Source organism: Echiichthys vipera (genome assembly GCF_963691815.1).
Source record: "Echiichthys vipera genome assembly, chromosome: 1".
Classification (NCBI taxonomy): domain Eukaryota; kingdom Metazoa; phylum Chordata; class Actinopteri; order Perciformes; family Trachinidae; genus Echiichthys; species Echiichthys vipera.
The window spans coordinates 22,865,867-22,880,382 of record NC_139826.1 but is presented as its reverse complement, the minus strand read 5'-3'; the positions used below and the strand labels follow the sequence as shown (position 1 = coordinate 22,880,382).

The following is a 14,516-nucleotide window of genomic DNA, read 5'->3' as shown; positions in this document are numbered from 1 at the left end:
ACCGAAACCTGATCATGTTTGCGGTAATGAAGTCTGTTTCAAGAACTCTGTGTTAAATACATCCCTGCCACTCTACAGTGATCCTGGGTAAAAAGTTAAGTAGTGTAAATCTTTTTTTAGAATCACAGAAATGGCACTGACCGATGGGTGGAGGATCTTGTGAAGGACGTCTTCTAGGATTGGCTGCAGTGAAGGAGTAGAAAGGAGCAGCTGACTTCCCCGACGGAGTCACAGGACTAGGACTTGCCAAAACGACGTCCGACCTTACAGAAGAAGACTGAAACAGAAAACAGACACACAAATTAGTGAAATTGGAGGATAATATCAACTTCCATTGTTAGAATTGAATGTGTTCATTTCAGCTGTTAAACATAATCTTGTCTGCAGCTCCTAATTTTAAGCCTCATCAACTATGTTTTTTTAGCGTCTACTTGCCCTAAATATTACAGTACAGTAAAAGGCATGCAAGCATTAACAGTGTGTTTACTCTAAACATCAAATATCATAATATGAAAATCACTGTAAAGATGAAACATTACATATTAGATTAAATGTAACATGTAACTCCTGTTGACCTTTGAAAGCTCGCCACATCATCCCATCACCGATATCTATTTAACCTCCATAACCCCAAACAAACTGGGCTAAGAAGCCAATTAAAGGCTTTGTCTAATTAGTGGAATCGGCTCATGTGAGAGAGTACGACTCAGAGCGATGTGTAGTAGTTAGTTTGATAACTCGCCTCACGTGACCCCCTGGACAGAGCGGGCAGAGGATTGACACAGTAACCACTGATTGACCACTTTGATTGACTCAACCAAATTCTAAACATCTCAAACTAAACTCTGTCAGTGTAAAAACAGCATAAATGAAAAAAGCTTTCTGACCTGAAATCTAGGTCATGAAAAACTGACAGACATACAAATGTAATGTAAAAGATAAAAATAAATATGGTTCTTTAAAATGACAGTGTGTCGCTGGTGCTTCAATGCACCCAATTCCGCTGTCGCCTTTGTTCAATGATACTCAATCCCTGCAGCAACACTGCCTCTGGCCTCTTTAACACTATTGTAGCTATTAAGGGAGGAACCAGTGGTGCAAATTTATTTAATTCATGCACTAACAAGAGAATCAAACTCTTGCAGCTGAAATACGTCATACAAGGCTACCAGTGGTTAAATGAGAATAAAGAGGTTATCACACATCCTCAAGCTGTACTCAAAAAAATCAGTTGGGAGCTAGGGGTGGTGTTGAAGTCGCGTCGTGCTGTTGTTCTTTTGTAGCTTTAAGTTTTTAGTTCTTTGTTCATTTGTGGAGATTACCTTGCTGAACAAAATGTGCAAGTTTCATACACTTTTGTTTGTCCTGGCAAACGCCTGACTGCTTTGTTTGTGGTAGTTATAATGAAGGGAGCTCCTATTTAAACAGGAATAGACGGATTTACAGTAATCCGACCCTGGTTAAATAAAGGCATGGATTCTTGATCTTGGATTTTTGAAATCAGACGAGAGGCAAGGTCAAATTTTAGCAACTTAAAGAGCAATCTGGAACAAAAGGTTTACATACTTTCTTCAGTTGCTGCTTTCTTGTCGTACTAAAAACCAAAGAGTTACATGATACCTCCACCTGTCTGCAGCTGGGCTCTAGGGGTTGGGTTTGTTGAGCTTTAACTATTACTGGATGCTTCAACACTCTTTTTGAAATTTTTGTTTGGATATGAAAATCTGTATATAACAATTTAGAACATGTTGCTAAACTTGTTTTCAGATCAATCAGTTTTATTGGTACTGGGGCGTACAAAAGCTGATTTACGGTATTTGGTATCATAAATCTGCTTTGAACTCACCTGGCCGCTAGACGCTCCAGGATTCCTCCCATAGCCAGGAAATGGAGCCCTCTCTGATTTACCTGTAAACACACACAAAGAACAGTAATAACAGTCATTATATTTTAGGATATTTGAGCTCACACCTGGATTAACACCAAATAATAGATAGCACACAGATTACATATACTAAGATCACCCCCATGGGTGCTCTCAGTGTCGTCTATGACATCTTTCCTGATTCAGTGTCTATGGAGCAGCTCCATACTTCATGCTTAAGGACATCACAAGTGTAAGTTTTGGAGACGGGAGAGTTTTCTAATACTTTTGGTACGAATTCTGAATGTGACCCGTTTTCAGGATGCAACAAATATAAAATAAGTATTAATTACTGACAGAGTGATAATTGCCAGGGAGTCTTCTATCAGTGTCACATTGGGCGTGCACACCTTAAAGGAAGGCTCCCAAGCAGCCATCAGGGGAAAATAAAACTTGCAACACACAACACACATGAATCATACACATCACAATATCCAAACTCAGCAGTTTTATTCCCCCGGAAAAACAAACAAACAAACAAATGAGAGCTCCTGGGGGACAATGATGAATAACTTTAACAGCGTCGTACATTATTTTTGTCAGACTTCCAAATATTACAAGCACAGACACAAGCATTAGAAATAAATTCTGTTTACTCGGGGGAAAAGGTAAATATTTCTTTGTGAGTTAAAAACTTGCATAGCCGGGATGTTTTGTTACACAATGACTGATCTGAACATTGCTTTCACAAGCGCAGGTGAAGAGACGCACATCTAAGAGAATTCAGTTGAGCTTATCTGCGCAGTCCTGCAGGAGACAGTTGTTCTGCATCTGTGCAGGCTGTCTCTAGAGACGAAGGAAGCTGAGGAAATCAGGGAAGATGGTTAAACTGGCAAAGCTTCTGCTCTTCTAACAATAGTGCGATGCAGTTCTGAGCCATCGCTCTTGCAAACGGAAATAGGATTAAGTGGTCGGTTACCAACATTCACTATCGTGGCAGCATGATGAAACATCTCTTTTGACAGAGAATTTAAATTTATTTATTTTACTATATCTAAAGATGGTTTAGTGGAATTAATGTTCATTCCTAAATCGTCTTCTGAGGAAAATAAGTTAAATATTCATTGGCAGCATGTGTTCTGTCACACACACTGTGTCTTATGTGAATAATTGATGGTCACTGCCGTAGTTTCAGTGCCCAATGGGGCAGACAGATGTGTTTGTGAAAACAATGTCTCCATCCACACAATGAGACCAAGAAGCACACAGCGCCCCCAAAAACTGTGGAGCCTGACAAAAGAAAGTCTGCTAAGATACTCAATCAACAGAAAACTTAAAATAGACAGGAATACTCAGTATTGCTCAGAATCTCTGAGCAAAATACCATGCGTAATCATTTACTGCATTTGTAAGCAATGAGAAACTGCCACTGTCTTGCCAATGCATCAACAAGGACACTACTTGTTACAATCAGTAAATGCTCATATAAAATAAGTAAAACCAACAGTATCTCTCCCTCAATGCATAACAACACCACTATCAGAAATGTCTCAGAAAATACCTAAAATGCTGGTATATGCATTGGTAAGTACGTAACTTAGCCATGAAAAAAAGTCTGCTTTAAAGTAGTGTATTATTGTTCTGATTGACTGTCAAACTAAATGATAAAAGAAAGTTCTCTGGCATTCATTGATTCTCTGTATGTATTTAGTTGTAATTATACCAGTATTGGCCAAATATACAAGTTCAAGTATCGAAATTAATAAGGGAAAAAATGTTATTAGAACAACTTTAGACATCATATCTGTAAAGGAGCGACAGAGTTGGACCCAAATGCTCGACACGGAAAGGGTTCGGAAAGGGTTCGGTACAAATCCAAAATGGGGTAGGCAGAGGTAGAGTCGGAGAAAAACAGGCGATACTCAGTAACCGGAGGAATATTCAAAGACACAAGGAATAAACTGCTGGGACGCTATACAAACTAAACGAACTGGCACAGAAGGTGAAGGGAACAGACTATTTAAGCACACAGGGGGATGGGACAGGTGAAACACATCAGGTAATCACACAGGAGGGAAGGACACAGGAACAGGAGGTGGACCTAGAACAGAAACGCAACGTGAGTAACAAAATAAAATACAGGAAACACAGGACAGAAACTGACAAAATAAGAGGAGAACACTTAGCTAAGGCGATGTGAAAATATCTGTTTCATTTATGCAGCTTTTTAAAAATATATACTTCTTCTGTTCTTTACACCAATGTACACAAAAACACATTTGTACATTTGTACAGTTGTCTGCCACAATGTCCCGTTTCCTCCTTTAGAGGGTTATCAACAATGTATCAGTTTAACTTCTATCAACACAGCGTTGAGTATCTGGGCTTTGATTCAGTCTATTATATGCCCTTCCTTTGAGTCTCCCACCCTACATAAATCTCTCCAAGAAAATGAAATGTAATAAAACAATATTATTTTTATTTTAAGTACTGACTTCACTATGTTCTACTGGGAATTGTTCTGGGTTTGCTAAATCCAAGAGAGCATGTAGGATTTAAAGACAGAAATGCACATTTTCAATTTGTAAGGAGCAAAGCTACAATTGTGCATTCAGTGTATTTAATATAGTAGTATATACTACGATATTATACACTATAATACTGAAAGTGGCTGTCTTTCAACATGAAAATCATAAAAGGGGTGTTTATTTGTAAAGATAATCTTGCTGAACAAAAAACCTCAGTATCATAAACTTTTGCCACAGATTTTCTGCAATAATCTAAAATGCAATGGAAATATCCCATTGGCTTTTCTGATGAGGGAACCAGGACGATGCTGACTTTCAGGTTGGTTCATAACATCAATAGCATACAAGATCAAAGTAGCCAATCATGAGGCAAAGTCTGCCAAAAATACCATCACCTGTCATGGCAAACAGCACCAAAATGTTTTTGAAAAACTGAAGCCAGCTGACGCGCCTGGGACACAGCAGCCGCCCGGAAATCAGCCAGCAAGACGATGCAGCGTACTTGGGGATTAATTTCAGCACTGTGTAGAGAGGTCATGGATGAACCAGTAGTTTGTTAGTTTAGACCAGGGCTGCCCAATCCTTCTCCTTGAGGGCCACTGTCCTGCATGTTTTAGGTTTCTCCCTGCTCTTTCACACTGGAGTCTAACGATTTTCAAACCTGTGACAAGCTTCAGCTGCTTGATAACGAGCACATCATTAGATTCAGGTGTGTTGGAGCAGAGAGAAACCTAAAACATGCAGGACAGTGGCCCTCCAGGAGCAGGGTTGGGCAGCCATGGTGTAGACCGTCCTGCTGAAGATGCAACGACAACTTTATCTGATCATTTATCTCTTCTCATCCTCAGCAGTGGGAGACAAGTAACTAGTCTCCTCCATCATCTTCTTCTCCTCCTGCTCGACACAACCAGTATTTTCCCTTCTTTAGGAGATGAAACAGATATTAAAGAAGCAATCCGACGAGAGCCGATCAACATCTTTGAAGCCAATTCCTTATTGTGTGACCTTATGACAGTTTAAATCCCTGTGTACTCTACAAAAAAGCAGCGACTTGAGAACAACCCCTGCTTTTTAAAGACTCAACTACTTAACTTCACAACTACGCTTGCTTTTCAAATTTCAGGAGAATACATATTTATGATGCTGAAGTAAAGTAGAACAAAGTGATCTATCAAGTGGAGGATATTGCTGGGTTGGCCGGTTCTAAAGCCAGGAGCCTAAATTAGCTGACTAAAATATACCCTTATCATGCAGTGACACAATCTCTTGTCTGACGCACATGGACTGTAACTCACTGAGGGGAAAATAGGTCACTGTAAAAATATGTATTCCCCAATAAAAGAAAGACATAAATTCAAAACAAGTTATTAAATCACAAAGTGATTAAGTTTGAAACGCAGGCTAAATCTAAGACTTTTCCTGCTGTGAGGAAGGGACAAACAACTAAAAGCAGAAATAATTTTACGAGTTACAGACTTGTTATTACCAATACTTTGTTTTCCCTCCACTGAGCAGCTCTGTGTGATCACAGCTTCACAACAAGAGCAACACTATTATTGTTATCATTATTTCTTAAGTAGGCCCATTTGTTCTGAGCAGGGCTACGCAGGACTAAGGCGGGTGTTTTCTTTTTGTGTCACAGGCCTACTAATGAGTCCTAAGTGGAGTGATTGATATGAAGCAAAAGTCATTAACTGCCTCAAAAAAAGCAAAGCATGCAAAACAAAATGCAATAACGCAACATGAGTAGATTGGCTTAATTACTGCACCATCAGTAATATATATTTAAGTATGCAGACTGCCATCACATAGCATATCCCCAATGCAATGAAAAATCAATCCTATGAGGGGGAAAAATATTCTAAAATATTCTGTGAAGCTTCTAATTAGCATATTGTTCAAGGGTGTGAAGGTGTAGCTATCATTGTGAAGCATTTCACTGCAGAAGAATCTATATTCAACCGAATGTGTCCTGGCAGACGGATTACATTAGCTGCCGATTTTCCACAGAGACCAACAATTTGCTATTTTCATCCCCTGAGCTAACAGTGTTTATAATGGTCAAAACCTGCACAAAACTACACTCAAACAATCATAAATGTACAAAGATCTGAGTCTCAAGCCCAGGCAGAGCACAGGCTCAGTCAAGCTGGTTAGGGAGCACCTATGAACGGCTATCGTGAAGTCAACCCACAGATTTTAAAAGGCATTCAACATTGCTCTAAATGTGCAACTCTCACACGTGCACTGCAAACATTGGATCGGACATGAAACGGAATTTATGTTGCCAGCTCCCTAGCAAAAAATCTGTGTCCGATTGAGCCCATTTGTGAATAGAGCAGCTCACAGAACAGAGCATGCACGACGAACGAGTGGGCGTGTCGATGACGTTTCTATAATGCAGCTTGCGCAAAACCGCAAAAAAGAAAACAAACCTCTGACGGGGAAGAAGACAAGTGGTTTACACCAAGATGGCAACTAAAATGTCTCACTGGAGAAACGACAAGATTCAGGAACTTCTGTCAGTAATGTCCCACATGCTCAAATCGACAGATGAATTCAGTGAGACTCAGTTGTTTTATGACCAAAAATATGAACTGGCTCTGTGATCGTGGTGTTATCTGCGGCCTGTCCTCCCTCCTCTACCCGACCCCTCGCCTAAACCAAACACAGTAAGTTGAGCGCATCTGACACGGAGAATCTCCTGTTGTGTGCTGCATGTGTGAAAGGGGAACCGAAGTTCATGTGAGAAAACGGCTAAGGACTTTCACATACAAGTTGTGAAGCCACTGAAGTGTTGATTTAACTGTAAGCTCAGGAAACCCGAGGTCAAGTTTTTTTCAGGCCAAAAGTCGGCGTGCCAATGCAAAACATTCAGAAGCAAGATATCCTTAATAATGTGCCTGTATCTGGGAAATGATTTGCCCAACACAGCCTGATAATATATGTGTGATGTGCTGTGCCCAATTGCTGCTAAATATAGCACTTTGTATTGGACATCAGCTAATGCTTAGCAAGACCCAAAAATCTCAGTCTTTCACAGTTTGTTTCGATACTCCAGGCTGCTGTCATGTGCCTTTTATCAGTAGAGGCTTGTTTCAAACCATTCTGCTCATACAGTCCTGATTTTACTGATATCTTATTCTTCTGGCAAGCTTATTAAATAAAGCCAAGTAAGTCCTTTAGGTTCTTGGTCTCCTTGCCTGGTTGCTCTGTTTGGTTGGGACGAGTCGCTCCAGATTTTCTTATTTCTACTGATGAGCTCTTGCAACACTCTGCATTATACTGACTTACACTGACATCCACTACTGTCGCAGACACCTGTTACACAGCTACACTACACAGGATGGGGGTTAGGTGCTTTGCTCAAAGCTACAGATTTAACATAAAGTACTGTTTCTCTTTCACTTTTCTTACCCCGATGTTTTCTACTATTGCACAGGTTTAAACCAGCAACCTGCATTTCACATACTTCATTCTGCAATAATCACAGTAGTCATATAATCACAAAGTACGAGTGGTGTCAGACCACATAAGCGATGACCCTGAGGGTGACACTTTGTTTGGTGAACATCTTCTCAAAAACATTGTGCCACCAAAGCACTTTGGTGTTAACATGAATTTAGTAATATTGAGGTTATTCAGGTCACTCTAAAACACTATACAAAACACCCCTTCAGCACCAGTACATCTACGGCTGGACGGTATGGCCAAAATATTCTATCCTGATTTAGATCATTTCGACAACAATATATATCACGATTTAACAGGTAAAGCCTGTTTTTTTGTATACTCCTGTTTGAATTTAATATGTAACAAATGAAAAGTACTTTACGAAAAATTTGAGTTAGTTTGTGCTTGTTACAAATTTAGATGATGTAATTGTGTATCACAATATCTCAGTTTATGATTTTATGACAATACGATTCCATTGACATATGATAACAGCAAGATAACAGGAACAACTTCTGGCACGATTTTCATGAAAATTAGTGGAAGGATATAGCATTAACCACGGAAGAATCCATTCAACTTTTGAACACATCCAAATCATAGGGCAGATGCACAAATTATTTTCACTTTTGGTGACATGGCGACATTTGGGTTACTTTCATGTGGTGTCAGAATAATCAGAAAAACAAGTTTCCGACAGGAAAAATTCACACTGGTCTCTGAGTGCCCTTCTAGTTTTCTATTTAAACATGGTATCTACGAATTCACATCCACTTTAACTTAAAAAAGTCAATAGTTTGACTGCTGCTGCTGCTGCAAAAAAAAAAAAATAGAGTATCTTTCAGTTTATATGTGAAAGAGAATGCACGCTTCATTACACAAACATTTCTGTTGGTCTACTTTCCGTTGTTTAAAACATAAACTGGAATGTTTAATTGAATTAGCCAAACCATTCAATAAAAATAGTCATTGTTAAATGAACATAATTAGGAAATCTACAACATATCAATCCAGTACGACCTCAGCTTCCAACATGCTGAGCTAGTGAAGTGAATAAACAACATTAGGTGCTGAAATCCTACTGAAGGAAAAAACAAGTTGACCAGTCACTCATAGTGTGCCTCCTTATTGATCACAGCCCTGCAGTTCCCTTATCCTGATAATGCGAGAGGTAGTGACCGAAGCACCTCCAGGGATCAATTCAAAACCCTCACCACAAAAACAGCCAATTAGTGAGTGTGCTCCACACCCTCTCAGATGAATTCCAAGGGTCTATTTTCCCCTCTCCGAGAGAAGCCAAGATCATGAAAACAAACACAAAATACAGGATGAGGAAATGTTGGAATGCATTTATCACGCACCAGCTCACTTGGCTTGTTTTGTTTTCTCTGAGCACACATGTGTCTGTGCTCATGGTCCCAAAGTGATGACTTCCACGTCACCCAACCACAGAACATTAATCCTTTCAAGTTAATAGCGCGTTTCTTCATGTGGGACCCTTAGCTGGACTAATTTATGGCAAAAAGAAAGATTTTTTATGATTCGCTACGGAAAGCTCCAAGAGCTAAATAATGTCATACAGCTTTGTGTTGTTTTCCTGTTGATCTCCATGAAAAGAACAGTATAAAGGGACCGGAGTCTGTGATGATTAAATCAAAAACAGGATACTCAACGCTATATAAAAGTCAAGTTTGGGCATCTCTGGACGCCTAGGAAGTGAAGCTAGAAAGCCTCTGTTGTTACTAATGCATTCTTCTGGCAACAAGGACAAATCAGATGTACACTCACTCACTTTTCCCCCATACCTTTTAAAATGCCTCCTTTTGTTTCCTTTTCTCAAGAGTTTTTGTACATCCATCCTGTCAAAGCCGTTTGATGCTTCCACCAGGTTCTGTTTGACAGTAAATAAAAGCTGGCTGGGTTAGAGGTTATGTCAGGGTGGATGGGGAAACAGGGACGGGCGGTAGTGTACAACATCAGCAACCTTCCATGGCTGGCGGGTGAATGTCTGCAGCCCAGCATAAGGAACAACAGTGGGATGGAGAAACATGATGGAGCCACACAACACAGAGGAAACATGTCTCCCCTGCCCTGAGCTCAACATTAATTTCTGCGTACAGCCTTGTCAGCAGTGACATTATTCAAAACAGCGAGAGCAAATGTTAATGAGTTCTTATTTGCATATTTATTTTTTTCTTTGTTGAAATGTCACTGATTATTACGTACTATGATGATAAATGCATCTGCTCATGCAGCTTGATGTGTAATTAGCCATTAGGTGGAATGAATAGATCAATTAAAGGAGAGGGACCAGGATTAAGAGAAATCAAACTGGGAGGAATGCAGGCGGGAGAAACTAAATAACACATTAGGGATTCTACTGCTTTTAGATTAGACTGGAAATCTGGAAAGGGATAATAATCAAGGACAAGAGTCTGAATTTTTAGCTAGATCGAAGATATGAAAGATTTTACTGCACGTTCTTTAGCTATGAAGTACGATTTTCACAATCAGGAGCTGCTGCCGTTCACGCTAGCTAAACAGTTTATTTTCTCCTGAATTCCATCTCAGTATGAGAGAGGAGATGTGGATGTCATGATTGTATTTATCCCCTCCCGGGATAATCAGGTGCCATGGCTCGGTCTATTTGAATTTTTTCTAACTCTGTAAAAAGGAAAGAGGGGGAGGTGTAAGGAGGAAAATGTTTTCGCTTGGCCTTTGCCTTTTTCCGAGCCCAACTATTCTCCTGCCAGTGCTTGTTATTCACGCATAAGGGGAAAAAAATGCATTACTGCGGACCAGATGGGAACATTCCACATGACCAAACCAATCAATCACCTTGGTGGGACGCAGGTGTGACACAGCCGTGCAGCAACACACCATTTCACAGTCTATCAGCCACAAACACATGGTCACCAATCAATGGCACCCTGAGGACCCATGAGAAGGGGTGCTCCTCCGCAGCCTCACTGGTTCATGGCTGATGACTTCATAATCACACATCCATTCTCTCAGAGGAGGAAGGCAATGAGATCCCTAATAACGTCTCCCACCATGTGAACACCAACACTCTAGTGGATGCAGCATCAATAGGGACGCTAACACGCTCCCCCTGCATCCCACATTCACGTGTGAGCACACAAGAGACAGAGGGTTGTCCAGAGAGACAAGAGCACATTTAACGAGCTGAAGAAATGTCCCCCAGTTGGATATTAGAATCAAGTCAGTATGTGACATCAAAGTGCATGTCGATGTTTGGTATTAGATGCCAAACAACTGTTGAACAGTGAAACAACAGCGATCCGAGGTGAAGGACAAGAAAGGATACACATATGGGTTAGGAATGCTGATCCAGCTCCAAGCAATGCGGGCATATTTCCTTACACAGAAAACCCCTGCAAACCCTTTAAGAACAGAAGCCTGCACTAAAAAAACACCAAAGCAGCCTGAAGGGGATGAATCTTTTGATGAGTGCTCTCTGTGGGTATGGCATTGTATTGTGGGCAAAAACCGTAACAACCATTTAAAAGAGTTGTGTTGATTATAAGTTGACAAAACAAAGTGTACCCCATGTTCCTGGCTGTAAAGAAAAAGTCTCACAGAGCCGTGCTTCTCTCTACACTTCCCACACCTCACACTCTCGTGGCTGTGGGAGTAAAGGCGAAACAAATGTTTGCATCTTATTAACCAATCAAAATTTACAGCAAAGCAACAAGAAGGGAGTGTAACATTATCTAGTGTTTTGTTTGCCAGCACTCCCAGCATGGACACAGGACGCCTGGGAGAGCAGTTGTGACTGTGGAAAAAATGGAGGTGGGGGTTAGGAGTGGTGGGCACGAGAATTAAGCAACTGTTGGCCCGGTTTTCTGTGGATCATCTCAACAAAGGACCTAACCTTTTAAGTATTTTCAAATTAGATGCCATTAGGAGAGCGAAACTTTACAAAGTCCACCTAAAACCTGACGCCAAAGATTGATGTTACTCCATCTCAACAAAAAGAAAGGAAGTTGGGATCCATATATATGTGCCAGACCTGAGTTCATAGGATTCTACTGGGCAAACGTCACCAAAATGAGTCCTGAAGTCGATCCTGTTTGTAATACATGCAAATAAACCACCACTTACTGCATGCTTTGTCTGTGACTTTGACACAGCCTTAAATAACATCTCCATTAATGTACATATCAAACAAGGCTTTTTTTATACTTGTACGTATGCTCTTCTATCTATATACTGTACGTTCTGAAGAGACAATAAGGTGCCTCCTTTTTGAAAAGACAATGTACACAATAAATATGTACCAGGGTTCTTTTTCCATATGCACAAATGCCAACAAAATTCTTGTCTATAAAGAAAAAATGACCAATAAAAAGGATCAGCTATAGATATATGCAACAGGTCGGTGAAGTAACACACAGAGTCTGGTAAGATTATGGACACAGAGCTATTTAATCTGGCTGTTCGCCATTGAAAACAACTGTAGCTTAGCTTTAACACTAAAGTCAGTGACAACACCACATAATGCATCAAAGTTACAATATGTTTGTATAGAGATCATGTGAAAAATGTGTCCAGTCATCCAAACTGAGTCATGGCATGGTCTGTGTTTACAGTTCTATACGGTAAGTAAAGCTTTCTGCAAAGAAAACTTAAGACAGACAACGTTAGAAAAGTTTTTGGTGTATATGGAAGCTACACAGTGATAAGATATTGAATGCAGTTGGCAATGGCAGCACCAAGTGCTGAAGTCAGCAGACTTTAATTGTTCCACTAACAGTAATTCTTCTGAATGAATCATTTCCCTTTTAGCTTTGCGCTTGTATTAAATAATCTCAAACATTCTTCTTGGCATCAGCTGCAGGCAGTATGAGGCGAGAGAAATTAGAGAAAGGGGGGAGGGGAAAAAGAAAGGAAGAGATAGAAAAGAGAGCGAGTTGTGGAATATACAAGAAGGCCAACGAGCACAATGGGTCTTACTGACAGAATTTGGATTTATCTTAACTTCTTTTAATCACTTCTCAAAAATGTGTATTTTCAGCACAAAGTAAAGTTTCTAAGAGAAAATTGAACTCTTTTTGTTGTGCAAACATCTGCAGATGCACATGTACACAATTATGCACAAGGAGGCTGCCCTTTATGACTAACTGCTCTTGGCCTTTCCAAACAACATCAACATTCTCTTATATAAAAGGCAGTGAAACGCTACACAGAGAGGACCTCTCCACTGATTATAAATACAATTGTGATGCATGACGACTTGTTATGTCATACCCCAGCTCTTCCTTCCTCTTTGAAGAGACTGCCTCTCCAGGCCTACTGAGACTACAGCTGATCCTCTGCAGCTGGGCAGCTTCGCCAGTCGCATGCTGGGGGGCCATGGCGCAGGGAAGGCGAGGCCAAGGGCAGGGGAGGGCCGAGATGGGGTGAGAGGAGCAAAAGGGCTGGGATGTGTGGGGAGATGCGGGGAGATGTGGGCGGCATTTGGATGGAGAAAAGGGATTTGCTGCCTTTCAGCTCGTCTTCAGCTCTTCATGCTCCACTGACCCTAGTAATAGATAAGCACACCCTGTAGCTCTGCATAATGACCGGCTACATCCTCTAAACTGTACTGCACCACCACATCTCCTCGTCTTCTCTTCTCTGCTCTTTGTTCTAGTCCTATATAAAGCACATATATACATTTTGCACATGTATTACAATGAGTTAGCAGTGTGTGTGTGTGTGTGTGTGTGTGTGTGTGTGTGTGTGTGTGTGTGTGTGTGTGTGTGTGTGTGTGTGTGTGCGTGTGCGTGTGCGTGTGCGTGTGCGTGTGCGTGTGTGTGTGTGTGTGTGTGCGTGTGCGTGTGCGTGTTCATGTGCGTGTGCGTGTGGGTGTGTGAATGACAGAGTGAGGAGAGGGAGCAGCGTTGGCAGCACCTGTGACCCACACTGCTGAAACTGAGCGCAAACCTGCACAGCACCTGGTCACAATCACAGCCCGGGTCTGAGGAGGGTCTCCCAGGGGACGGCGCATTAGCACATGACACCTGCCCCAGTAAAAACACACCGGGGACACCAGTGTGATGTGGGATTTGACACTTCACCAAAAGCCTTGTGAAACAATTAGAAATGAAAAGGGGAAAAGACTGAAAGAGATTGATTCTTGATTTAGTGCAAAAGACAACCTGTTAAATAATGCTTCTTTAAAAATGTGATGTCACCAAAAGAAGTCTCTAACTTTAGTGTAAAAAGAAACAAAACAAAGAAAAAAAAAAGTGGGTTTTTTTGTTCCTAGACTGGCTCTGTTTTTCTACTTTCCAGTATTTTATTATTACTTTCTCTTTACCTGCATGCAGCTTTAAACTACCTAGAGAGCAGACAGACACACAGCGTATGATTACTATATAATTACATTCATGATATCCATTCAGGCCAATAATATTGATTTGCTAAACCATCACATTATAACTAAAAACGTTAGAAAAGTCTGTGGCGGAGTAGAGCAACAAAAAAGAAGTGTCATGAAAGCAATAAGTAAAATATAAACAATCACGTAATCAGAGATAACGGATTTTTCAACACAGCCTCCTCCAAGGTTGCATGCAAGTCATATTAACATCATATACATATGATGATCAACATGAGGTATCTCAGATTAAGATGTCAAGTCTAAAACACATTATTCTACAACA

The 14,516-nt window shown here is 40.6% G+C and overlaps 1 protein-coding gene across 1 annotated transcript in view; it reads right to left on the bottom strand.

The window, feature by feature from the left end:
• tcf12 (transcription factor 12) overlaps window positions 1-14,516 on the bottom strand; it is a 61,665-nt gene that overhangs the window by 36,208 nt on the left and 10,941 nt on the right. The window contains exons 2-3 of the mRNA XM_083918802.1: window positions 1,847-1,908; window positions 142-277 (exon numbers count right to left, since the gene is read on the bottom strand). Coding sequence (XP_083774928.1) covers window positions 142-277; window positions 1,847-1,908 — 198 coding nt within the window. The remainder of the gene's footprint in view (window positions 1-141; window positions 278-1,846; window positions 1,909-14,516) is intronic.